We start from the raw sequence: 25,551 nt of genomic DNA, 5'->3' as shown, positions 1-25,551 counted from the left end.
AGATTGCAGGGCGTGTGTCCGATCCATAGATCCGAAACTACAAAGAAAATTAGCTTGTTGCGTTTAAGTGAGTATATAGCAAAATTATAAAATTATTATTTTTATTTGTATGAAATACAAAGTTATAAAGTACGAAGAGAATGGTGAAGCCTAGGTGGCGCTATGTCTCTATGTGTTTAAACGTAGTCGAAGAAAACGTTCTGTCGTCATTTCCTGTGGCGTCCCCCTGAATTATATTCCCACTCGCTGGTGGCAAAGGTGTGTAGCATCGGTATTCCTCATTGGCTGTGCTTGCTTTTATTTCTGTTAATGCAAAACATATCCAGCCAGTGCTTTGTAGCCGTATTTATAATAAGTGAATGAAAACGGGGATTATAAGTGAGTATTTGCGCCACACAAAGGGAGCTGTGTGGCTAACCCGGAGCTAGCTTTAGGATAAATTCAGCGGAAACGTCAAACTGAAATATCAAAAACATGGAGTTAGTTTATGATTAATCAGGTTTGCTGTGTAAAATAAACCGATTTTCAGTTTCTTGTTCTTATTAAATGAATTGGGTTTGTGTTTGCGTTATTCAGCCGCAGTAACATTGGATTTGAATGGTTTTTGTGTGTGTTTTCTTCTGTAGGTGAAGGAAAGATGTCGGGTGCCGGGGGAGGGAAGCGGCCCTCGGGAGGGGACAGTCCTCCTGGCCCACCTGAGAAAAAGAGCAAGAAGGAGGAGAAAACCACCACGACGCTTATCGAGCCCATCCGCATAGCGGGAGTCTCCTCCACGGTGGGTCACCGGCTGTCCTCTTCATTATTGTCGTTTAAATCTGCACCACCAGCACATATGAGCAAAAAATGTTGCAAATGGCAACACGTAAAACACAAACATTCAATATTAAAATCAAGGACGCGATGAATAAGTTCATCGATTAAAACAAGCTCAATAATTTCCATTTGCATGATTTATTTTCTTTCTACCAAAACTGGATGATGAAAATCTTCAGTCTGTTTCGGTCTCAGCTACTTTCAGATGTCTTCCAGTTCATTATAATATAAAGTTTATTATTCTTTGAAAATGTGTTCTAATTACATTATATTACAGTAAAATGTTCTCAAATCAACAATATTATCGTCTATCGCAATAACTTCTGCGACACTATATTGTCCAGTAGAATTTGTTATTGTGACATGTCTAATAAATACATATTAAACTATGTAAAAAATAAATAAATATTTGTTTAATATAAAAAAATATGTTTTCTTTATATGTACAAGAATGCCACTGCATGTAACAGGATGTCAAAAGTTTTGTTTTACATATTAAAGCTTGTTGTAAGTGGAAGTGTAAACTTATTTATATTCTCTCTGTTTATCTTCATATTTCTTGCATAAGGCACAAACACATGAACCAAACCCCAAAACACACAAAAAAATAAAACACTACAAACAAAAAACTCTGAAGTTACAGAAAGTAGAAGCAAAAACCTTCAATCAATAAAACAAATGCAGAAAAAAAATAAACCCCATGAATGTCTGAGATCAAAATAACATTTATTTCCTCAGGTCTTTTTGCTCTAACTGTTTTTTGTGACTGTTTTGCAGGAGGAAATGGACATGAAGGTGCTGCAGTTCAAGAACAAGAAGCTGTGCGAGCGGCTGGAGCAACGGCAGGCGATGGAGGACGAGTTACGAGAGAAAATAGAAAAGCTGGAGAAGAGGCAGGCTACAGATGACACGACACTGCTGATTGTCAACCGGTACTGGTCTCAGGTACGAGCAGGGGTGAAAGTAGCTTTAAATTCTTGGGGGTACACACACACACACACACACACACACACACACACATATATATATAAACTGCTTCTTTGTGTGCTTTGGAGTTTCTGTGCTGATGAATTTTTTTGCGAAGCGATAAAAGCTGGTAGCTCTTGAATTGCTACAAAATAAATCTGTATTTCCTCCCTCAGCCCACTGGCTGCAATGTTGACACCTTGAGATGCCATGAGACCTAAACTCTGAACATCATGGCATGGAGAGCATCCCAGTTTTTCATGTCTGGCATATAACCATTCATTTTATCTCTTAAACTGGTTCTATTGATCCTGTGTCCAGACAGAGGGATAATCAGTAGCCTGGCATCATGACCTGTTTGTTCTGAAGGTCCTGCAGCTTCTCTTCCTAACATGGCGCCTCCTCACCCTGACTCTCATGCTGACAGGAGGAACCACAGAGCTCTGTTAGGTTAAAGCTCATCTTCTGAAGTTGGGATGTTTTTCCTCCAAAAGGTTCCAGAGGAATCACCTCACAGATGTTGGACTGGATTTTATTTCACTGTCATTTGTGAATGTTAGAGCCTCATTTTCAACAGTGGAGCTATAAAGGTTGAAAAAGGTTTTTATTTTGGAGAAAGTATCATCAACATTCTGTGGCTCTGTGGGTAGAGTAGTCGTCTTGCGATCGGAAGGTTGTAGGTTCGATTCCAGCTGTAAAGGTCAAAGATAAGCAAAGGTAAAACAACCTGAACAGGTGATTAACTCTAAACCACTCGCACCTTTTTACTCTCCGTCTCTCTCTGTCATTTAAGCACACCTGTTGCCGTGGCAACCTCCTGCGCTCCACAAGCCGACCAGAGATTACGTTTAAAACATAACATTCAGGCTTGATATTTATGTTGCGATCATTAATAATCCTCATGAACACAGCGGTGGTTGATTAGTTAATTTAATCTCCTGATCTGCTGGTTAGTTTGGTTATGGAACCAAAACGCACAGAATTGCGCAACACCTTGTTGAAACAATAATCACTGAGATTATTATTGTTGTTGGGTCAATCATTTGAAAACGTTTTGTTGACTTTTTGTTGTTGTTCTTTAATAAAGTTACGAACGTTTTGATAAGGACTCAGAGGAGAACGTTCTGCTCTCAGCCTCCTGGCGGCGTTCAGTTTATCACCTAAAGCCGAGATCGACTCAAAACCTTCCGCGATCTACGTATCGCACCGCTGCTCCAACAGAACAGATCAGAAACAATATAAAATGGGGAAAAAAGTTACTTATTAACTGATTAAGTCGTGTTTTAGATTGTTCTTGAAAAACTAATCAGTCATGGCTGATGAGTGGGTGAACCCACGGCTGCACAGTGAACCCGTTCATGTTTTACAGCAGACAGACGCTCCTCTCTCTTGCAGGTACTAACTGTACTCTTCAGGTCTAACCCTAACCCCCGCTAAATCTTGTAGGGGTAGCAGTACCTGCCTTACCCGCCTATTTTCACCCCTCGTTTCGAGTCACACATTCAGGGCCGGAGAGGGTCAGAGTTTATGAATTCAAATCTTCGTAAAGAATAGAAACAACATTTATTTTCCCAAAATCTTACACAGCATTTTTGGTCTAGTTTTTATTGTAAATATCTTTTTATAAGATATTTACAAATAAGGCAAAACTAACTTACAAGTAACATTTCAGGTGAATATAGGAGCTTTTTCTGAGTCGGTGATTCCATCATATTAATGAAAAAGTTCTGACAGATTATTACACTTACAATATATGAAAACTGTCCTGTTATAAGTAAAATAATCTGTCAATTAAACTAGAACTTCTCCATTGAAATTGAGGAATTATTGGCTAAAATAAGCTCCTATATGTTGCTGAAAAGTTGCTTGTAATTTAGTTTATTCTTATTTCAAACTAGACCAAAAATACTTGGTAATATTTAGTGTTTTTGCAGTGTAAGCACCCAGGATGCAGCAGGAGCTAAAACATGATTTTATTTGAATAAACCTGGAAATGTGACCTGCAGCTGCTTCAACAGACTTTTAGTTCAATCTGAAATGTTTGTCTTCAGCTGAATGTTTTTTAATCTTCCTGTCTGGTTCGCAGCTGGAGGATAACGTCAAAGTTTTGCGTAAATGCATCGAGCCGGAGTTGGCGTCTGGCCCCGCCCCGCCCTTGGCCCTGCCGCCGGAAACCATGGCGACGGAGGACAATGGCGTCGCTCTGACCCTGCCGACCTCGGCGGTTCCTCCGCCGCCGCTGCCAGAGGCCCAGAGCGACGTCGGCCCGACGGACCAGCAGCTCCAGCCAGAGGAGCGGCAGGAAGATCACCAGGACGAGCTGCAGCAGCCGGCGCCCCCTGCTGGAGGAGACGAGTTAACGCCACTGACTGAACCGCCGTCTGACCCAAAAACAGGTCCGCAGCTTTTTCTGTAGGGGAAAAAACATTTATAACTCCAAGCATCTGATTGTTGAATCCCGTCGGTTTGTTTTATGAGTCCTGCGCTGTGTGCAGATGCGTCGCTGCCTCCTCCTCCTCCTCTCAGCGAGAATGCGAAGGGTTTCCTGGCCACGCTGGAGCAGAGCGGCGAGGAGGAGCTGAGCTTGCACCTGCAGGACCGCATGCTGTTCAGCAAGGACGCCATCGGCCACCTGGTCCGCGTCTTCGACCGGCTGCACGCGCACATTGATGACATGTGCTCGGCTATCCAGGCTGCAGGTAACCATGGCGATGGCTCAGCTGCTGCGGCGCTCAGACCGACCTTTTACACCAAGAACCAAAATCCCCACTCTTAAAGTCATAAGGGCCAAAAATGTAGCCTTTTAATGCTAAAAATGATGTTGGTGGTCAGCAGGTGAGGAGGGCGGGCCGCCGGAGGCCGGCCTGCGGGAGGACAACGTCCGGCTGAGGGACCTGACCACGCTGCTGCAGGGACGACACCACAAGATGTCCATGGAGGTACGAATCCTGACGGAGCCGCGCCGCTGATGCGACCCGGAAACAGCAGAAACATTAAAATGGAGTAAAATTAGTGACGTAAATATAAATAATGTGGGACATATTTGGACGAGTAAAATTTAATCCTTTCCTAACTGGATACAAAAATGTAGGTTTTTATGTTGGATTATAATTATTAATGTATATAAATATACTGTTTTCTTAATTATTCTATAATAATATCTGACATTTTTCATGTTCCAGATAAAGATTTAATTTTTCACTGAAGTTAAATCGAACTAAAACTTTTCTTTTTTTTCTCTTAGTCAGAATCACCAAAATTATTTTTATTTGCTAAAAGCCAGAAAACGTAGAAAGATTTTATTTTTTTTTTTAACTTTCTTTGTATATCATGTTCAAGCATTTAATTTAATTTAATTTGTTTGGGTTGTTTCAAGTTATATTTATTATTCCTAGTGGCTCCATGGATCTGCTCATATTTTATACATTGAATTAATTTATTAACTTGTTGTTTTATTCTTTATTCAGTCAGGTGTGCAGCGTGTCTGATTTCCAAACATGACATTTAATTATACTGTGGTTTACCACGTCCTCATGCTTCCTCGTGTTGTTTGTTTTCCTCGTGTCTCAGTACAATGAGTGGGTGGACAAAGTGACCAGTGCAGAAACCAAAGTGTCTGAGATGGAGACGACGGTGGAGGATCTGCAGTGGGACATCGAGAAGCTTCGCAACCGGGAGCAGAAGCTCAACAAACACCTGGCGGAGGCCATGGAGCAGGTGGGTTCGGACTTACCTGTGTCCAAAAGGCTTTGGCTGAGATTCCGTTTTCCACAATCCATGAGCAAACGGCGATAAGAGCCGGAACACGGCGAGTCAGCTGCTTTTTTAAACGTCCGATCTACGGAGGAACCGGCAGGAAGAAACGTATGAAAGCACAAAATCAGTAGAAGCTGTTTTATTCCTGCACTGACCTTTTGACCTCCGTTTTCTCTGATGTTTTGTAGCTTCCTGCAGCATTTCATGGAATTAGAAAATGAGTTTGCATAGAAATATGTAAATGATTCAGTTTGTGATGCCTGGTGGCATGTGAGCCATGAATAACATCAGTGATTTCTGTTGATGTAGTCTGAACTCATGCAGGCGTCACACGGTTATGCAGACGATTAATCGGTTATTCAGACGATTAAGCGGTTATTCTTGCAATTAATCGGTTATTAATCGGTTATTCAGACGATTAATCGGTTATTCGGACAATTAATCGGTTATTCAGACGATTTATCGGTTATGCAGACGATTAATCGGTTATTCAGACGATTAATCGGTTATTCTTGCAATTAATCGGTTATTCAGACGATTAATCGGTTATTCAGACAATTAATCGGTTATTCAGACGATTTATCGGTTATTCAGACGATTAATCGGTTATTCAGACGATTAATCGGTTATTCTTGCAATTAATCGGTTATTAATCGGTTATTCAGACAATTAATCGGTTATTCTTGCAATTAATCGGTTATTCAGACGATTAATCGGTTATGCAGACGATTAATCGGTTATTCTTGCAATTAATCGTTATTAATCGGTTATTCAGACGATTAATCTGTTATTCAGACGATTAATCTGCTATTCTTGCAATTAATCGATTACTTGCATAAAAAAGTCACATTCTTTTGAACTTTCATTTAACTACTTAATTTTATTTTATACAATGTTAGAAATGCATCAAAAGATGCACATAAATAATTTATTTCTTTTCTTAAATGAGAAAATAAACATTTTGTTGTTTCCTGAAACGATGACTCCTTTAGGGAAAGTTTGACCGTTTGTAGCTCAGGAAGCGTCTGTGGCTAAAAATGATCCGTCCAACATCAACATGTGCAGAGCTAAGCGCTTTCGGCCGGACTGAACGTCAGTATGGTTTATGGCTGATCTGCTTTTTATTGATTAACTGATTATTAACTGATGGCAAAAGGTGCTTAATTCAATTCAATTCCATTCAAAAACACTTTATTGATCCCAAAGAAAAATTAAATGTTGTTGTAACTCAAATCAAACAAAAATTCTTCTATAATTCTTTATATTTTTGGAAAAAATTTGCTTTTTACTGAGTTTGAACCAGGAGTTTTACATATTTACAGAAAAATATTTTAAAAAATTTTTTATCTTAAATGCAAAATGTTTATGTTTTTGTACCGTTTTGTTTTAATAACCTCTTTGACTGAGTTGTTGTTTTATCAAATGACCTTTTTCGAGTCTCTATGCTCCAATTTAGTCAGTCGGTTCCTAAATGGTTAGACGGTTATTTCAAGCATCGATTAATCGGTTAGTTATAGAATCGTTACTCGTTTCAGCCCTAAATTCATCATCGTGTTTGTTCCTTAAGAAGAGATACATTTAGATCTTTGTCTCGTCTTTCTGACGCATGTTTTGTTTCTGCAGCTCAAGTCTGGCTACAGCAGCACCGGCAGCTCGGGCGGATTAGCCGGAGGGCAGATAACGCTCAACATCCAGAAGGTGAGGAACGGCGCTGCAGTCGTCTCAGAGTGTGATCTGCAGACGTGTAAAGGATTGTTTTGGTCTTAGTTTGAGAGCCTGAATGCGGAGCTGGAGCACAACCAGGAGCTGGCGAACAGCCGCATGGCGGAGCTGGAGAAGCTGCAGCAGGAGCTGCAGGAGGCCGTGAGGGAGAGCGAGAAGCTGAAGGTCAGCACCGTTTTTATCCACAGCTCATTTTCAGCACAAACACACGGACAACGCAGAAACTGCCTTGAATCTTTCAGATGGACCTGCGAAATATTCCAGAAGAAGTCGTGAAAGAAACGTCGGAATATAAATGTCTGCAGTCTCAGTTCTCGCTGCTCTACAACGAATCTCTGGGAGTTAAAACTCAGCTGGACGAGGCCAGAGCCCTGCTGCTCACCACCAAGAACGCTCACCTCCGGCAGATCGAGCACATGGAGGTGAGTCCGCGTAAACACACACCATGAACCTGAACATTCAGTACAACCGGATTAAACCTGTTTTGGCCTAAAAGCCGGTCTGATGCGGAGCGTTGCCTCGGTAACAGCAGCGCGTTACGGCAGCGACGAACGGTTTTCCTCGACAGAAGCAAAAACTGAACATTTTTCAACTTTCTGGTGTTCAAACTCCAAATTTCACAAAAGACTCATCGAACACGTTCCACAGGAAATGGAGAGTTTCTGAACGAATGCTTAAAACAAGATGGCTGCCTTTATTAAACAAGATGGCTGCCTTTATAAAACAAGATGGCTGCCTTTAGACCGTCCTGAATACAAAAAAAACCTGGAAAACTGGGAGTCCTCAAACATGTCTGGTTTGAGACGATAAAACGTTTTCAAAACGTGCATACGGTGGTGGGTTGTGATATGGGCCGTTGCCCAGGGCGGCATCAGAAAGGGGTGGACACCAGAGAGCTAGAGAAGAAAAGGCACCTTATCTGTCCCCTGAATATATTTGCTGCTATTATGCATCTGCAGTGGATTAAGTTTCCCTTTGTTGCTGTTCAGTACTGGGAGACTACATCACCTGCTTTCTGCTACAAAAACAACACAAGAGTCTCAACGGTGTGAATATTTAGATTTCAAGATTTCAAAGTTGGTCACGGAGATGAATAGTGGTTAATGACAGCCTGTGGAGCGATTAATCTGAATAAATGAGCTTTTCTGTGCGTTTGTGGTGACTTTGGCTTCCTGTCTGTGTCAGAGCGACGAGCTTTCCCTGCAGAAGAAGCTGCGGACCGAAGTCATCCAGCTGGAGGACACGCTGGCGCAGGTCCGCAAGGAGTACGAGATGCTGCGCATCGAGTTCGAGCAGAACCTGGCAGCCAACGAGCAAGCAGGTGGACGTCTGCTGTTTCCATCTGATCTACAGCACTATTTATTATAACAACACTGGGAAATTAGGTCTCATATCAGTCAATAGTAGAGATGTGCCGATCAGGTTTTTTCCTGCCGATTCCGATCACAAGATTATTTTTTTTAATCATAAGCACTACCGGTTACATTATGTGGAAAAAGGAACCATGAATTCACCTTAATTTAGACAAAAACTTGTTTTTAATAACTTTTTCCAAGAAAAAAACCAAACAAAACAGGCATTGTGCAAATTGTACTGCTATCGGGCGGATTAGCCGGAGGGCTGATAACATATGGAGGCTCTGAAGAGCCAAAATAAAACCTCTCAACATTGCCAAAAAAGTTCAAGTATAAAACTTAACATTCAAAGACAAATACAGGATCCATTACAATAAACAATCCTGAGTTACTGAATGAAAACTTCCTGTTAGCATGGCGGCTAGCTGATTACTGCTAGTTCTGAGTGGCTGTTTCTGACTGAGCGGAGTAATTATGCAGAGCAGGGAGGAGATCGATTATTTTTTTAGAGATTATCTGTCTCATGTTAGGACAGCGAAAGTTTTAATGCGTATGTAAAATGTATGTTTTTAGAGTAGATGCTGCAGCTTTGAAACAGCTTCTTGCCCATCAGGTTGCTAGGCAACCAAAGAGGGAGAGAGTTAGTAGATTGCACAAACCTGGAATATTTCAAATATTAAATATTCTATCAGATGTTTCATCTGTTGGTATTGATCACCTGTATGATCACCAGTATAAATGATTGATTTAGTGTCCAGGCCTGAATGAAATGATGCCATAAGAACAATAAGAGAAGTAAAAAACAGAAAGTTGTGCCATAACCTCACAGCAAACCTCTTCACTGTGTGACATCACAGTGAAATGTTACTTTAAACCCAGTTTATGTATTGTCACGAGAAAAAGCCGTTTCAGTTCAATCCTCCGTTCATCCTGTTGACCTTAACTGGCTAACAGTGGATCGAGTTTGATGGAAACCTTTAAACCTACTTTGATTATCTAAGAAGCTACTCCTGGACCAGCAGGGGGCGACGGAGAAGAGGACTGAGGGTTTAGAATAAAGGCCAAGTATGAAACAATTAATCGGGTTAATCAATTAATTGTTAAAGGCCATTAGCTGAAAGAACAACACACTCAGAGCAGTAATGAAGGCAAAACTGAGTCAAAATATAACAATTTTGCATTTAAGATAAAAAAAACAAACAGCAAATTCACACTTTGACCTTTGAACCTTTGCTTCCTCAGGACCAATCAACCGGGAGATGCGACATCTGATCAGCAGCCTTCAGAACCACAACCTGCAGCTGAAGGGCGACGTGCAGCGCTACAAGAGGAAGCTGCGGGAGACGCAGATGGAGATCAATAAGGTAGATCGGAGCGATCGATCAGGTGCTTGAAGCGAACGCCGTGGCGCCGCTGTTAACCCGCCGTCTGTCTGGTTTCTGGGCAGCTGCGCTCGCAGAGCGGAGACGCGGGCGTTCTGATCCTGGAGGAGACGACGAGCGACGGCATGGACGTTAAAAAGGAGGAAGAAGAAGACCAGGAGGAAGAGGAGGAGAGGAGGAAGGAGCTGGAGAGGCAGCGGGCGAGGGAGAGAGAGAGAGAAAGAGAGAGAGAGGCCGAGCGAGAGCGGGAGAGGGAAAGAGAGAGAGAGAGGCAGCGCAGCGACGAGCTGAAGAGGAAAGACTCGGACACGCTGAAGATGCTCCGAGTCGAACTCAAGTAAAGTTTCTGGGTTTTTCCCAAAATTCCTTCTGATTTATGGAAAAATTTTAATTATGAAATATATTCCTACATGTCTGTTTAATCCAGTTCCTCCATGTCAGTTTAATCCAGTTCCTCATGTCAGTTTAATCCAGTTCCTCCATGTCACTTTAATCCAGTTCCTCCATGTCAGTTTAATCCAGTTCCTCCATGTCAGTCTAATCCAGTTCCTCCATGTCTGTTTAATCCAGTTCCTCCATGTCAGTTTAATCCAGTTCCTCATGTCAGTTTAATCCAGTTCCTCCATGTCACTTTAATCCAGTTCCTCCATGTCTGTTTAATCCAGTTCCTCCATGTCTGTTTAATCCAGTTCCTCCATGTCAGTTTAATCCAGTTCCTCCATGTCAGTTTAATCCAGTTCCTCCATGTCTGTTTAATCCAGTTCCTCCATGTCTGTTTAATCCAGTTCCTCCATGTCAGTTTAATCCAGTTCCTCCATGTCAGTTTAATCCAGTTCCTCCATGTCAGTCTAATCCAGTTCCTCCATGTCTGTTTAATCCAGTTCCTCCATGTCAGTCTAATCCAGTTCCTCCATGTCTGTTTAATCCAGTTCCTCCATGTCAGTTTAATCCAGTTCCTCCATGTCAGTTTAATCCAGTTCCTCCATGTCAGTCTAGTCCAGTTCCTCCATGTCAGTCTAGTCCAGTTCCTCCATGTCAGTTTAATCCAGTTCCTCCATGTCGGTTTAATCCAGTTCCTCCATGTCTGTTTAATCCAGTTCCTCCATGTCTGTTTAATCCAGTTCCTCCATGTCGGTTTAATCCAGTTCCTCGATGTCGGTTTAATCCAGTTCCTCCATGTCTGTTTAATCCAGTTCCTCCATGTCGGTTTAATCCAGTTCCTCCGTGTCAGTCTAATCCAGTTCCTCCATGTCTGTTTAATCCAGTTCCTCCATGTCAGTCTAATCCAGTTCCTCCATGTCTGTTTAATCCAGTTCCTCCATGTCAGTTTAATCCAGTTCCTCCATGTCAGTTTAATCCAGTTCCTCCATGTCAGTCTAGTCCAGTTCCTCCATGTCAGTCTAGTCCAGTTCCTCCATGTCTGTCTAGTCCAGTTCCTCCATGTCTGTCTAGTCCAGTTCCTCCATGTCAGTTTAATCCAGTTCCTCCATGTCAGTCTAATCCAGTTCCTCCATGTCGGTTTAATCCAGTTCCTCCATGTCTGTTTAATCCAGTTCCTCCATGTCTGTTTAATCCAGTTCCTCCATGTCTGTTTAATCCAGTTCCTCCATGTCGGTTTAATCCAGTTCCTCCATGTCGGTTTAATCCAGTTCCTCCATGTCAGTTTAATCCAGTTCCTCCATGTCAGTCTAGTCCAGTTCCTCCATGTCTGTCTAGTCCAGTTCCTCCATGTCTGTCTAGTCCAGTTCCTCCATGTCAGTCTAGTCCAGTTCCTCCATGTCAGTTTAATCCAGTTCCTCCATGTCGGTTTAATCCAGTTCCTCCATGTCGGTTTAATCCAGTTCCTCCATGTCTGTTTAATCCAGTTCCTCCATGTCGGTTTAATCCAGTTCCTCCATGTCAGTTTAATCCAGTTCCTCCATGTCAGTTTAATCCAGTTCCTCCATGTCAGTTTAATCCAGTTCCTCCATGTCTGTTTAATCCAGTTCCTCCATGTCAGTCTAGTCCAGTTCCTCCATGTCAGTCTAGTCCAGTTCCTCCATGTCTGTCTAGTCCAGTTCCTCCATGTCAGTCTAATCCAGTTCCTCCATGTCTGTTTAATCCAGTTCCTCCATGTCAGTCTAATCCAGTTCCTCCATGTCTGTTTAATCCAGTTCCTCCATGTCAGTTTAATCCAGTTCCTCCATGTCAGTCTAGTCCAGTTCCTCCATGTCAGTCTAGTCCAGTTCCTCCATGTCAGTTTAATCCAGTTCCTCCATGTCGGTTTAATCCAGTTCCTCCATGTCTGTTTAATCCAGTTCCTCCATGTCTGTTTAATCCAGTTCCTCCATGTCGGTTTAATCCAGTTCCTCCATGTCGGTTTAATCCAGTTCCTCCATGTCTGTTTAATCCAGTTCCTCCATGTCGGTTTAATCCAGTTCCTCCGTGTCTGTTTAATCCAGTTCCTCCATGTCGGTTTAATCCAGTTCCTCCATGTCAGTTTAATCCAGTTCCTCCATGTCAGTCTAGTCCAGTTCCTCCATGTCTGTCTAGTCCAGTTCCTCCATGTCTGTCTAGTCCAGTTCCTCCATGTCAGTCTAGTCCAGTTCCTCCATGTCAGTTTAATCCAGTTCCTCCATGTCGGTTTAATCCAGTTCCTCCATGTCTGTTTAATCCAGTTCCTCCATGTCGGTTTAATCCAGTTCCTCCATGTCGGTTTAATCCAGTTCCTCCATGTCTGTTTAATCCAGTTCCTCCATGTCGGTTTAATCCAGTTCCTCCGTGTCTGTTTAATCCAGTTCCTCCATGTCGGTTTAATCCAGTTCCTCCATGTCAGTCTAGTCCAGTTCCTCCATGTCAGTTTAATCCAGTTCCTCCATGTCTGTCTAGTCCAGTTCCTCCATGTCAGTCTAGTCCAGTTCCTCCGTGTCAGTTTAATCCAGTTCCTCCATGTCTGTCTAGTCCAGTTCCTCCATGTCTGTCTAGTCCAGTTCCTCCATGTCAGTCTAGTCCAGTTCCTCCGTGTCAGTTTAATCCAGTTCCTCCGTGTCTGTTTCCATCAGGAAAGCTCAGGAGTCGCAGAAAGAGATGAAGCTCCTGTTGGACATGTACAAGTCGGCTCCTAAGGAGCAGAGAGATAAAGTGCAGCTAATGGCCGCCGAGCGCAAGTCAAAAGCAGAGGTTGGTTTGAAAACAAGCCGTTAGCATCGAATGCTAAACCAGCTGGTGCTTTTCAAGAGGCGCTTTAAACGTTTGACACGAGGATAGCAGGTTTTTAATGCGCCTCAGCAGGAAGTGATGGAGATGTTCAGCTTTTTAGTTTATTAAAAACAGGAAAAAAATCACCTTTAGATCTGAATAAACCGATTACATCTTTTTCCTTTCAGTTCATAAAACACTGATTGGTGTAGAAGTTGTTTCTTAATGAGAACACCTAAAGTTAGCCGTTTTAAATCTTTTAAATGTGTTTATGTTTACAGGGACAATGCAGCTAAACATTATCGCCAACACAGGGCTGCTACCGTAATACCCAGACCATAAGGCACTACTTATCTATCTATCTATCTATCTATCTATCTATCTATCTATCTATCTATCTATCTATCTATCTATCTATCTATCTATCTATCTATCTATCTATCTATCTATCTATCTAATAAAAACAAGTGGCATTTATTTCATTTCTCCTCTTTTTGGCAAAGCTAAAAATTGACACCTGGTGCTAACAGACAGGTTTGGCTTTTTTATGTTTAATTTTTTATATTTTCAGACTTCAGGGTGTGCGGTTCGTATTTAGTTGCGCTCTATAGTCTGGAAATTACGGTAACTTATTAACTGTCCTCTGTTTGGCTTTTTGGTCCAAGAAAACAAAACTAAGTTCTGAACAGCCGGTAATCAAAACCTCATCACGGATGTGAAACTTTGTTCAACTGAAAATTTACCAAACAACAAAGTAAATTAGTGCTTGAGAACTTAATTAATTTAGGGGAAGTTAAAGCGCTAAGCAGAATATTGGCACCACTGAGTTGGAAGATGTAGATAATTTCTTCAGATTAATTTAACGTCTGCACATCTGTAAAGTCTGAGAGCCGTTTGGCAGCCATTTTGATCCCCAGAATTTTAAACAATATTACAGTTTAAGACTAGAGCTGCACAACGCATCAAATGTCTTTATCACTGTGTGAAATGGCAGCTTGGACACTTTTCTGGGTGGATATTAAGTTTCCATTCATTCACCATCTGCCTTTTTTTCCTCACCTCAGGTGTAACTTTAGGGGCTGAGATGCCAAAGCTCACAGCGTATTGCAGACATGGCGTAATAATAAAGAGAGAATTAATATCCTAACAATTTTGAAATATTTTTCAGCCATATTGGAGACACTTTTAAGGGAAATAGATTGGTTTTTAGCTCAATTTCATTTAATTTTGGGCCAGAGGGAAGATGACTTAATGATTCTTTCTCAGTTTAGTTTCATATGCAAATAACTTTTCACACTTTAAATAAGACAAAACTTAACTTACAGGTAACTTTTTTAAGTTTAAGTCAATCATTCCTTAATATTGATGAAAAATTACTAATTTGACTGGCAGATTATTTCACTTATAAAATGGGAAAAATAATTTTTATTTAGTTTCTAGTGCAAATATCTTAGTACACTTGAAATAAAGTGCTGGTTTAATTGGCGCCGTTACCTAGCAACCCCAGCCGAGCCCAGACCGTTACCTAGCAACCCCAGCCGAGCCCAGACCGTTACCTAGCAACCCCAGCCAAGCCCAGACCGTTACCTAGCAACCCCAGCCAGGCCCAGACCGTTACCTAGCAACCCCAGACCGTTACCTAGCAACCCCAGCCAAGCCTAGACTGTTACCTAGCAACCCCAGACCGTTACCTAGCAACCCCAGCCAAGCCCAGGCCGTTACCTAGCAACCCCAGCCATCCCAGACCGTTACCTAGCAACCCCAGACCGTTACCTAGCAACCCCAGCCAAGCCTAGACCGTTACCTAGCAACCCCAGATCGTTACCTAGCAACCCCAGCCAGGCCCAGACCGTTACCTTCAACCCAGTTCTGGTTCCACTGGCAGATCATCTCATTTCTATCAAGACATTTTCCCCACGTTATAAGTGAAACGATCTGCCAGTGGAAATATTAATATTTCATCAATATTAAGAAATGATTGACTTAAACTCCTGTTTCTTGCTGAAAAGTTAAATGTAAGTTAGTAAGTTAGAAAGTTGTTTACGCCCAAAACTAGACCAAAAATACTTTGTCTGTTTTGAGTTTTTTGCAGTGTTGAGTCTAAATGTGGAGCTGAGAATGAATAAATGGAGCTCATCACAGCTGTAATTTGCTGGAAATGATGGAACCTTATTTTAATTTCTCCGTCCAGGTGGAAGACCTGAGGATGCGAGTTCGAGAGCTGGAGGAGAGGGAGAGGAAGGAGAGCAAGAAGCTGGCTGATGAAGACGCCCTGAGGAAGATCCGCGTTGCAGAGGAAACCATCGAGCATCTGCAGAAGAAACTGGCAGCCACCAAGCAGGTTTGTGTGGCTCCTTAGCTGAATGCTAACGGCGCTAATGAAACCTGAACTCTCTGAACTTGTTTCCCCTCGTTTGCCCCTAAACGTCATGTTTGAGTTTTTGTGACGGAACTGAGATGAATATTTAACGCACAGCTGAGTGAGATGAGTGAAACCAGAGGCGTTGGGGCTGCATTTGCCTGAAAAAGAAGCTTTGCTAATGTTAGCCGTGTGAGGAGGAACCGAAACATGGCTACACGCCCGGCCAGCTTGGCGTGCTGATCTGAACCCACGGGTTTGTTTTGAATCGTTGATGCTGGTGAAAGTCGGGGTCCTCCTTATTCTGCAGGACGTTTTAAACAACTGGCGCTTCTGGTTTTGCTTCTAATTTTGCTTTAGTTTGGAGTTTTGTGTAAAACAAATAATAATAATAATCACAAACAGGATTCCCTGATCAGGATTTACTGGATCAAGAATGTCTTTAAAGGGCCGGTTATGGAAGAAAGTATAAATAAATCCATTAGCAATTTGTTAAAATATCAATAAATGGCTGTTTATGCATTCAAAAATAAATAATATTAGCATGTTTGCGCCTTGGTCTAATTTGGCAGAATTCAGATGAAACTACTGTGATTTGATTAAGAAAATAATATTTAAGAGCAAAACTTTCATATTAAAGTATTATATGTAAAATCGGCACCTGGCAGCGATTTTACAGCACAATCAAGTAACTATGTTACCTTCAGTTATAAAAATCCTGTATGTATCAAATATGGCTGAAAAGAAATGTAACTTTGTTACGCCTTGAAATTGGGCCTCTGTCTCTTTAAGAAGCTCCTGCTCTTCCTGAAGCTCCGCCTCCAGGAAGTCATCCCAACATGGCTCCTCTATTAGCCCTTTAATGTTTTTACCAGCAGCTCCTATAATGAGCTCAGCTGCTGTTTGCTAATTGCTGCTGGCTAGTCTGGAGGAGCTGCAGAATGTGTTTCTTTTCTGTGTCTGATGCCCCCGATCTGGACCTGATGGTGAAGCTTTGAACTTCCTCTCAGAGTCACTTTACGAAAGTTGCAGAAATGTTTCTGAGTTTGAATCCCTCACTTCAGTCAGCGACAGGAGAGAATCAGGGGGTCCAGAGCAACTTAAAAAGACTGGAACAAGCCCATAAAGACGGCTGGTTCTGGCTCTGGTTCTGGTTCTAGCTCTGGTTCTGGTTCTGGTTCTGGTTCTGGTTCTGGTTCTGGCTCTGGTTCTGGCTCTGGCTCTGGCTTTGGTTCTGGCTCTGGCTTTGGTTCTGGCTCTGGTTCTGGTTCTGGTTCTGGCTCTGGTTTTGGCTCTGGTTGTGGCTCTGGTTCTGGTTCTGGTTTTGGTTTTGGTTCTGGTTTTGGCTCTGGTTCTGGCTCTGGTTCTGGTTTTGGCTCTGGTTCTGGTTCTGGCTCTGGTTCTGGTTTTGGCTCTGGTTCTGGTTCTGGTTCTGGTTCTGGCTCTGGTTTTGGCTCTGGTTGTGGCTCTGGTTCTGGCTCTGGTTCTGGTTTTGGCTCTGGTTCTGGCTCTGGTTCTGGTTTTGGCTCTGGTTCTGGTTCTGGCTCTGGTTCTGGTTCTGGCTCTGGCTCTGGCTCTGATTCTGGTTCTGGTTCTGGTTCCGGAACCACAGGGGATGATGGAAAAAAAACAAGAAAATCGCAGACAACCCTGACTATGTCTTCAGTCAGAAGCTTCTCAAGAGTCGCTGCAACACTGACTGCTACAGGAGCTCCTTCTGCCCACGGATCACTATCTAAAACTCTTTCAATAAAATGAATAGCATGAGTTCGAACAGCTTTAATTTTCCGTTGACTGTGAATCTGAAGACACCTGAGAGCGACAGGAGGGTGTTTTCTGTTTCATTAGTAGTAAAAACGTGATCCAACCTCATAAAGCCTCAGGTGACCTCATTCTCTTGAGTTTTATAATCCTAGATTATCAGGCGCAGGAATGCATGAAGCAGTAATGAGTCCCAGGTTAAGTGTTTGACGTAACCTCATCGTGTTGGCGTAGCGGATCCGCCCAACACGCCGTTATTGCCCAGCTGTTGACCTGAATGTTATCAATCCGAGAGGCTGATTAGTTCATTTGACTCACACTTTCTGCTGCCATGCGTGTGTGTGTGTGATTTTAACTCTCAGTTAAAGCTGCAGCAGATGCTGAGAAGTGATTTGTCTGCAGCTCTTCGTGCATGGGAGGTGGTCCAGAACGTAATTAAAGGAATGGAGAACCGGCCCGGCCCGATGACACACTGTTAGGTGTCGTAGGAACTTTGTAAACAATCAAACAGGCAGGAAGCCAAAAGAAGAGCCACTCATGGGATCATCTGACCTGTTTTATGGAGCTTTTCTTGTGTCTCATGTTCCTCTAAAATGACCCTTGAGTCACTGAAAAGCTCTGCGTTCCATTAATAATGCCTTAACGCGCTGAATCTTTAATCCAAGCTGAAAAGCTCTGCGTTCCATTAATAATGCCTTAACGCGCTGAATCTTTAATCCAAGCTGCTAAGTTATGATAAACATTCCAGGATGAGAGTTTAAAAGTGGAGGAAGAAAGTCCAGTTAGTTTTCCAGAGCCGACACTGACGTCCATCCAGACGTTTGATTAACTTTTTAATCCTAATCTGTCCTGAAGCTCTCAGATTGAAGTTCATACCTGAGGATCTCTGGGTGGAAAACGAATCAAATCTTTCTTTAAACATCGTTTTATAATCAGACACAGCTGCTGGATAATTTGGTTTTGTTTGTTTTGTATTGCACATTTCAGCAATAAGGCAGTTCAAAGTGTTTTATGCCATAAAAACATAACGGAAACCAATTGCAAAACAAGTGATACGTGTAACTTCTTGTCAAATGGCATCATCGAAATCACCAACAAATACTTATCAAATATATTGATCAATGTTCTTGGGATTATTGATCAACGCCAAACAGCTGGTATTTTAGCCTTGTTTCAGGAAACTTGTTCCAGTTTATTATATCCAGTGTGACTAAAGAGAAACAGATGAGTTTTTCTGGATCTTTCTGGGTCTGAAAATGTCCCTCAGGTGATAGAAGACCAACTTTGTAACCGTCTTTATGTGTCCCTGAAGGTTCAGGTCTGCTGGTTTCCAGCTGTAATAACTGAAGCTGTGTGCTGACTCCAGAGCGTTCCTCTTCAGGTGCTGAGATGAAACCTTCAGGTTTGTTTCTGTTCATCTGAAACGGACTGAGTGTCTCAATAACGAACGTTACTGGACGATAAACTCTCCCTGGTTTACGCCACTGTGTCTTACACGCCGTGTCCTGGAGCAAAATACGTACAAAAGACGAGATGCTAACCAGGTTTCTTATTCATGCTAGGCTACAGAACGGTGTGGCATTGTTTCCATGGTTACCAATAGTCACACACACCTCGTCTATAATGTGACGTTTGAGATCTTTCTGATCACATTTACTTATAAAGTATATGAAGGTTAGTCAGGGTGACGCTGAGGGCTGACGGTCAGTATGACTGACAGCTGCTGTCCTTCGCCGCCATCTTTCCTCATTAAAGGTTATAAAATAAAACGCAGGTTTGGTTTGTATCCTGGTCTGTTTGCCGACCGCGAAGGATCCTGTGAACAGACAAGGTGTTAGACTGGCGGACTGTTTCAGACGGGCTTTAAAGGAGCGCCGTGGTCCGACCGTCATGGCGGAGCGCTGGACGTCACGTGCAAAGGGTCAATCATTTTTATAGCTAATTATTACCTCAGGTGTTGGGAACATCTAGATGTTAATTAGGAGTTTTGGACCCTGATTGAACCCAGACGTGACGTCTGTCCGTTCTGGTGAGACGTTACCCAGAAGTTCCTGTTCTTCTGAGGTCCAACAGAACCGACTCTGCGGTTCTCAGTCTGTTTTCTGTCAAAAACAATCTGTCTGTTTATTGTCCTGCCCTTTATTAGAAGCCGTGGCAGCAACACCCCAAACAAAAACATTTTCTTTTAAAGGATTCGTTGCAGAAAGATTAACATTTTAAATTCTCTGTTAAAATGCAGCTTAATTGAACGTTTAAGTTCTGCAGCGGCTTTTAGAAGCGTAAATCTAAAGGCTTGTTGAAGCTCGGGTTTCATCTGTTTGCAGAGGGAGTTCACACATGTGTTTAACGTGACGGTATCACCCAGAACACACGTTAGCGCCGGGCCCGGCCGAGTCCGAATTCACAGAACACTGGAGGCATTAAATCTAAACATGCCCATGTGTTGGGTTTATGGGAAGCTGAGCTGCAGGATGAGGAAAGCATGTGTTCTCCGAACATGAAGCTTTTACTGGGTTTAGCTTTAAAAGTAATAAGATACACATGTTTAAGAAACTTTATTATACAAAAACATTTGTTTAATGCAGAATCACTTTTCTGTTGTACCTTTTTAAGAGGCAGCATTTGTTTTCTCCATTCAGGGACGATCCAGGTCATCCCATAATACCACTTTTACCTCATCCCTGGAAACAATGAAAGAAATTAATTATAAATGGGTCATGTCACACTGGAGCAGCGATTCTGTTGTTTTCCGCCATGTTCCCCCAGAGACTGTAAACGTTTACGTCCCCGTCATAAAATGAGGATAAAGTTATGACGCTACGAGAATAAAGTCGTGAAGTTACGAGAAGAAAGTCTTGAAATTACGAGAAGAAAGTCGTGAAGTTACGAGAAGAAAGCAGTGAAGTTACGAGAAGAAAGTCGTGAAATTATAATAAAGTCGTGAAGTTACGAGAAGAAAGTCTTGAAATTACGAGAAGAAAGTCGTGAAGTTACGAGAAGAAAGTTGTGAAGTTACAAGAAGAAAGTAGTGAAATTATAATAAAGTCGTGAAGTTACGAGAAGAAAGTCTTGAAATTATAATAAAGTCTTGAAATTACGAGAAGAAAGTCTTGAAATTACGAGAAGAAAGTCGTGAAATTACGAGAAGAAAGTCGTGAAGTTACGAGAAGAAAGCAGTGAAGTTACGAGAAGAAAGCAGTGAAGTTACGAGAAGAAAGTAGTGAAATTATAATAAAGTCGTGAAGTTACGAGAAGAAAATCTTGAAATTACGAGAAGAAAGTCGTGAAGTTACGAGAAGAAAGTCTTGAAATTACGAGAAGAAAGTCTTGAAATTACGAGAAGAAAGTTGTGAAGTTACAAGAAGAAAGTAGTGAAATTATAATAAAGTCGTGAAGTTACGAGAAGAAAGTCTTGAAATTATAATAAAGTCTTGAAATTACGAGAAGAAAGTCTTGAAATTACGAGAAGAAAGTCGTGAAGTTACGAGAAAAAAGCAGTGAAGTTACGAGAAGAAAGTAATGAAATTATAATAAAATCGTCAAGTTACGAGAAGAAAGTCTTGAAGTTACGAGAAGAAAGTCTTGAAATTACGAGAAGAAAGTTGTGAAGTTACGAGAAGAAAGTAGTGAAATTATAATAAAGTCGTGAAGTTACGAGAAGAAAGTAGTGAAATTATAATAAAGTCGTGAAGTTACGAGAAGAAAGTCTTGAAATTACGAGAAGAAAGTCGTGAAGTTACGAGAAGAAAGCAGTGAAGTTACGAGAAGAAAGTAGTGAAATTATAATAAAGTCGTGAAGTTACGAGAAGAAAGTCTTGAAATTATAATAAAGTCGTGAAGTTACGAGAAGAAAGTCTTGAAATTACGAGAAGAAAGTCTTGAAATTACGATAAGAAAGTCGTGAAGTTACGAGAAGAAAGCAGTGAAGTTACGAGAAGAAAGTAATGAAATTATAATAAAATCGTCAAGTTACGAGAAGAAAGTCTTGAAATTACGAGAAGAAAGTCTTGAAATTACGAGAAGAAAGTCTTGAAATTACGAGAAGAAAGTCTTGAAATTACGAGAAGAAAGTTGTGAAGTTACGAGAAGAAAGTAGTGAAATTATAATAGTCGTGAAGTTACGAGTAGAAAGTCTTGAAATTATAATAAAGTCGTGAAGTTACGAGAAGAAAGTCTTGAAGTTATAATAAAGTCGTGAAGTTACGAGAAGAAAGTCGTGAAATTACGAGAATAGTTATCAGAATAAAGTGTGTTATGACTGTAAGCTTCTTCTAATAATCACTGAGCCTGTTGATCATTTTGATCACTGCTGCCACCTGGTGGCCGGAGGCTTGTTTTCCAGTCTACAATGATAAAATCCTCCTGCCTCACTATCAGAGGTTTTGTACTCGAGGAACTAAACTGGTAAATGAACTGGCTTCAATAAAATCAGAGGATCTGAATAAAACCTGAATGTGTGTAAACTGGTTTCCAGATGAGCGCTCACAGCCTTCCCACTGCTCCCAGTCAACACCCTCTGCTGTGTTTCTCTTGAGGAGGAGGAGGCGCTGCTGAGCGAGATGGACGTAACGGGCCAGGCCTTCGAAGACATGCAGGAGCAGAACAGCAGGCTGCTGCAGCAGCTGCGCGAGAAAGACGACGCCAACTTCAAGCTGATGAGCGAACGCATCAAGTCCAACCAGATCTACAAGCTGCTGAAGGAGGAGAAGGAGGAGCTGGCGGACCAGGTCCTCACCTTCAAGACGCAGGTGAGGAGGTGAAAACAGTCCGACAGCACGGAGGAATGACGGTTCAGGTCAATTCAGTACGTTTTACATTCATTAGAGTTTTGTTTGGTGGTGGGACTGGCTTTCAAGTAATTACTTCTTTAATCATAAATAAGCAACATTTTCAATAAAAAAAACTTATTTTTTAAATTATTTTCTTATTTGTCACCATCTACAACAACTCTGAACAATCTTGAATTAAAATGAGACACAATCACGTTTAATGTCCTTTTTGATCAATAAAGTATGTTGGAATTTGAATTTAGGAAACTGGGAGACATTTTTATATTTTCCATATCAAACCCATCACAATTTGCATTAGTACATATAATTAATTATATATTTAATATGTATTTATTTTCCGTTTTCATTATTATCTTCATATTTTCCCATTTCATGCCGCCCTGGGAAACTGCCCATGTTTCAAATCATAACTCACTAATTACATATTGGTAGATATAATTAATGTTATATTTAAAAATTATTCCTGTATGTACATATTAAATACATTTATTCTTCTATATCGCCCCATTAATGCCGCCCTGGGAAACAGCCCTTGTTTCCCATATCAAAAACCTTCACAAATTTTATATTTTTACATATAATTTGTTCTATATTTAATAAATTATTTTAAGTTTTAATGAATTAATGACGCATTTAAATAATTCATCTTTTTTTCATTTATTGTGATTTGGCACTCCTGTGTCTCCATATTTTACTGGCTTTACTGGCTGTAGATGCAGCCGGACGTGTCTAATGTCTGGAGCTGCTTGCTGCAGGTGGATGCCCAGCTGCTGGTGGTGCAGAAGCTGGAGGAGAAGGAGGGAGTCCTGCAGACGACTCTGGCTGCCCTGGAGAAGGAGCTGGCGGTCCGGACTCAGGCCCTGGAGCTCAACAAGAGGAAGGCGAGAACACAACGTGAAATCACCACTGAATGACTTTTAATGTGGAAATTATAAAACCTGCAGTAAACAGGATGGATCCCTTCAGTGGGGCGCTGTGTGCCACATTAGCAGCCAGGAATTTGACCATTAGCTTTTGTTTTATTGCTTCCTTGGCGCAGCAGGCGGTGGAGGCTGCGCAGCTGGCGGAGGACCTGAAGGTGCAGCTGGAACACACGCAGGCCAAGCTGAAGGAGATCCAGGTCTCTGTGGCGGAGAACCGCACCGCCCGCGAGAGGGAGAGCAGCAACCTGAAACGGGCGCAGGTACGAGACGCTTCTGCCTGGCGCCGCAGAATGAGGCTGCCCTGGGCAACATGGCCGCCAAGACGTTTCAAATCAGTCCGTATTGATAACTACTGATTCGATTTAGTTCAAATGTCTAAATTTCACTCAGGTTACAGGGATTAAGAAACTGACAGAAATATTACATTTTTAAATGCCATCAAAATCAAACACAGATCAAACATATTGATAAGGTGGTTAATAATCAAAGCAGCTCTAAACAGACAGGTTTTCATCTTGATTTAATGGAACTCAGGGTTTCAGCTGTTCTGAAGTTTTCTGGACGTTTGTTGCATTAATCAATGCGATTGATTAAAGCTCAGATGTTGGTGCTTTAATCCTGGAAATGTTCCTCAGAAGGCCGTCTTTGTAACCGTCTTTATGTGGCTCTGAATGTTCAGCTTCTCTAGTTTCCAGCTGGAATAACTGTAGCTGTTCTGACTTTAGATCCTTTAGGTCCAAAGGCGGTTTTAGTTAAACCAAGTCAAATCTGAACAGGTTTTCATGGCGGGATCATTTTTATTTAAAGTCTGAACTTTGACCTGGTTCTGCAGGAGGATCTGTCCCGGCTGAGGAGGAAGCTGGAGAAGCAGAAGAAGGTGGAGGTTTACTCTGACGCAGACGAGATCCTGCAGGAGGAGATCAACCAGTACAAGGTGAGGAGAAATGATCGGCTCATCGATCGGCTCGTCCATCGGCTTATCGATCGGCTCGTTGATCGGCTTGATCAGCTCATCGATCGGCTCGTTGATCGGCTCGTCGATCCACTTTTCAGACTTCTGGGTTTTTATCTGGATTTTACGACAACAGAAACTGTGCAGTGGAAGAAAAAAACAAAATGCGGTTTTCAGTTTGATACAAATTAAAATCTGAAATGTGTGGCATGCATATAGATGTTAAAAGGTGGCTGAATATAAGCACACGCCACACTTTTCAGATTTGTATCTGTAAAACTGATGAACTTTGGTATTTTTCTTCCCAAACTTTGTGATTTTTGTAGCTGCTTCATTTTAGAGATACATTTGGGCCAGAAATTTTTCCCAGAAACAAATTTAAAACTGAAAAACTGTTTTTAAAATTAAAAAGAAGCGTTTGATTTCAGCTTCCTGGAGTTAAATTGGTGTCATAAAGTTTGTACTTTTTTTAAACTGTAAAAAATTTACGGTAAAGAATTCTTGAAAATGGACAATAATTTTAAAACTGGAAATAAAGATGAGACGAAAATAAAAAGTTTAATTTTAGTTATATGTAGCCAAGTTGTGGGTGTAATTTTTTTTTTTTTTTTTTTTACTTAAAACTGAGTAGTTATTTTGAAACTGAAAAAATTTTGGGGGAAAAACTTAATTTTAATTTTTTTTTAAACCTAAAACAATTTAAAGTCTTAAAGCTGAAAACAGTTTCAGTTTTATGGACCTAATTGTGGACATGAAATTTAAAAAAATTAAATGGGGGGAAAAAAAATTGATACTTAAAAAATGTTTTGAAGCTGAAAAGAAATATTTAAAACAAAAAAAAAAGTTCAAAATTACTTTTCAGATTCAAATCTTTTTTTCTGGCCCCAATGTATCTCCGTACTGTGTTACTTTTGTGACGGTCTGACCTCCCCGCCCAGGCCAAGCTGCGCTGCCCCTGCTGCAACACGCGGGACAAGGAGACCGTCCTCACCAAGTGTTTCCACGTTTTCTGCTACGAGTGTCTGAAGATGCGCTACGACACGCGGCAGAGGAAATGCCCCAAGTGCAACTGCGCCTTCGGAGCCAACGACTTCCACCGCATCTACATCACCTGAGCGGCCGAGCGAGAGAGAGAGAGAGAGAGAGGAGGCTGAACCAAAGGAGAGAAGAGACCAGAGGGGGGAGCAGGAGGACTGCAGATTCACTCAGACATTTTTAATCTTTGGAAAAGATCGTTTATCAGATTGTTTTCCATTTGGTGACCAAACATGGTGATTTACCTGCTGAGTGTTTTGTGAGCTAGTTTAATAAACACACCTGTGAGGGAAGCGACGTTCTCACATGTCGAGCTTTTATTTTACTAGAACTAGTCGTTCCAGGGACATTTTTTTTTTTCCAAATTCATCTATTTCTACGGCTTTAAAACCACCTCATCCTGCAGCGCAAGCTAGTCTTTCTATAAAAACACTTTTTTAAATAGAAAAACTTGTTTCAAAAAACAATGGCCTTCTCATTTGGTGAATTTATTTTCGTGCTTTCAATTTGCGCATTAAAAAACCTGCCGCTCTGTCATCGTCATACCACTTCCTGTCGTC

The 25,551-nt window shown here is 41.5% G+C and overlaps 1 protein-coding gene across 4 annotated transcripts; it reads left to right on the top strand.

Annotated features, from left to right (window-relative positions):
• Positions 1-150: 150 nt before the first annotated feature.
• On the top strand, positions 151-25,289 carry rnf40 (ring finger protein 40). 4 transcript variants are annotated; one of them, XM_017310868.2, is made up of 20 exons: positions 151-258; positions 627-775; positions 1,591-1,758; positions 3,866-4,175; positions 4,275-4,478; positions 4,612-4,718; positions 5,350-5,496; positions 7,159-7,233; positions 7,303-7,422; positions 7,500-7,679; positions 8,443-8,578; positions 9,855-9,976; positions 10,060-10,331; positions 13,036-13,153; positions 15,363-15,512; positions 21,827-22,039; positions 22,837-22,962; positions 23,124-23,264; positions 23,837-23,938; positions 24,895-25,289. In XM_017310868.2, exons 2-20 carry the CDS (start codon positions 638-640, stop codon positions 25,069-25,071), a joined length of 3,006 nt encoding a protein of 1,001 aa, XP_017166357.1. In that variant the 5' UTR covers positions 151-258; positions 627-637; the 3' UTR covers positions 25,072-25,289. The 4 variants fall into 4 exon arrangements, with proteins under 4 accessions (XP_017166357.1, XP_008434540.1, XP_081457221.1 ...); XM_008436318.3 differs by lacking the exon at positions 151-258 and adding an exon at positions 259-378 and having other exon boundaries at positions 4,615-4,718; XM_081601095.1 differs by lacking the exon at positions 151-258 and adding an exon at positions 259-378 and having other exon boundaries at positions 21,830-22,039.
• Positions 25,290-25,551: the final 262 nt, after the last annotated feature.

This window comes from Poecilia reticulata, chromosome 19 (genome assembly GCF_904066995.2).
Source record: "Poecilia reticulata chromosome 19, P_reticulata-male-v2, whole genome shotgun sequence".
NCBI lineage: Eukaryota > Metazoa > Chordata > Actinopteri > Cyprinodontiformes > Poeciliidae > Poecilia > Poecilia reticulata.
The sequence above is the reverse complement of the archived record's forward strand: the minus strand, read 5'-3'. Positions and strand labels throughout refer to the sequence as shown.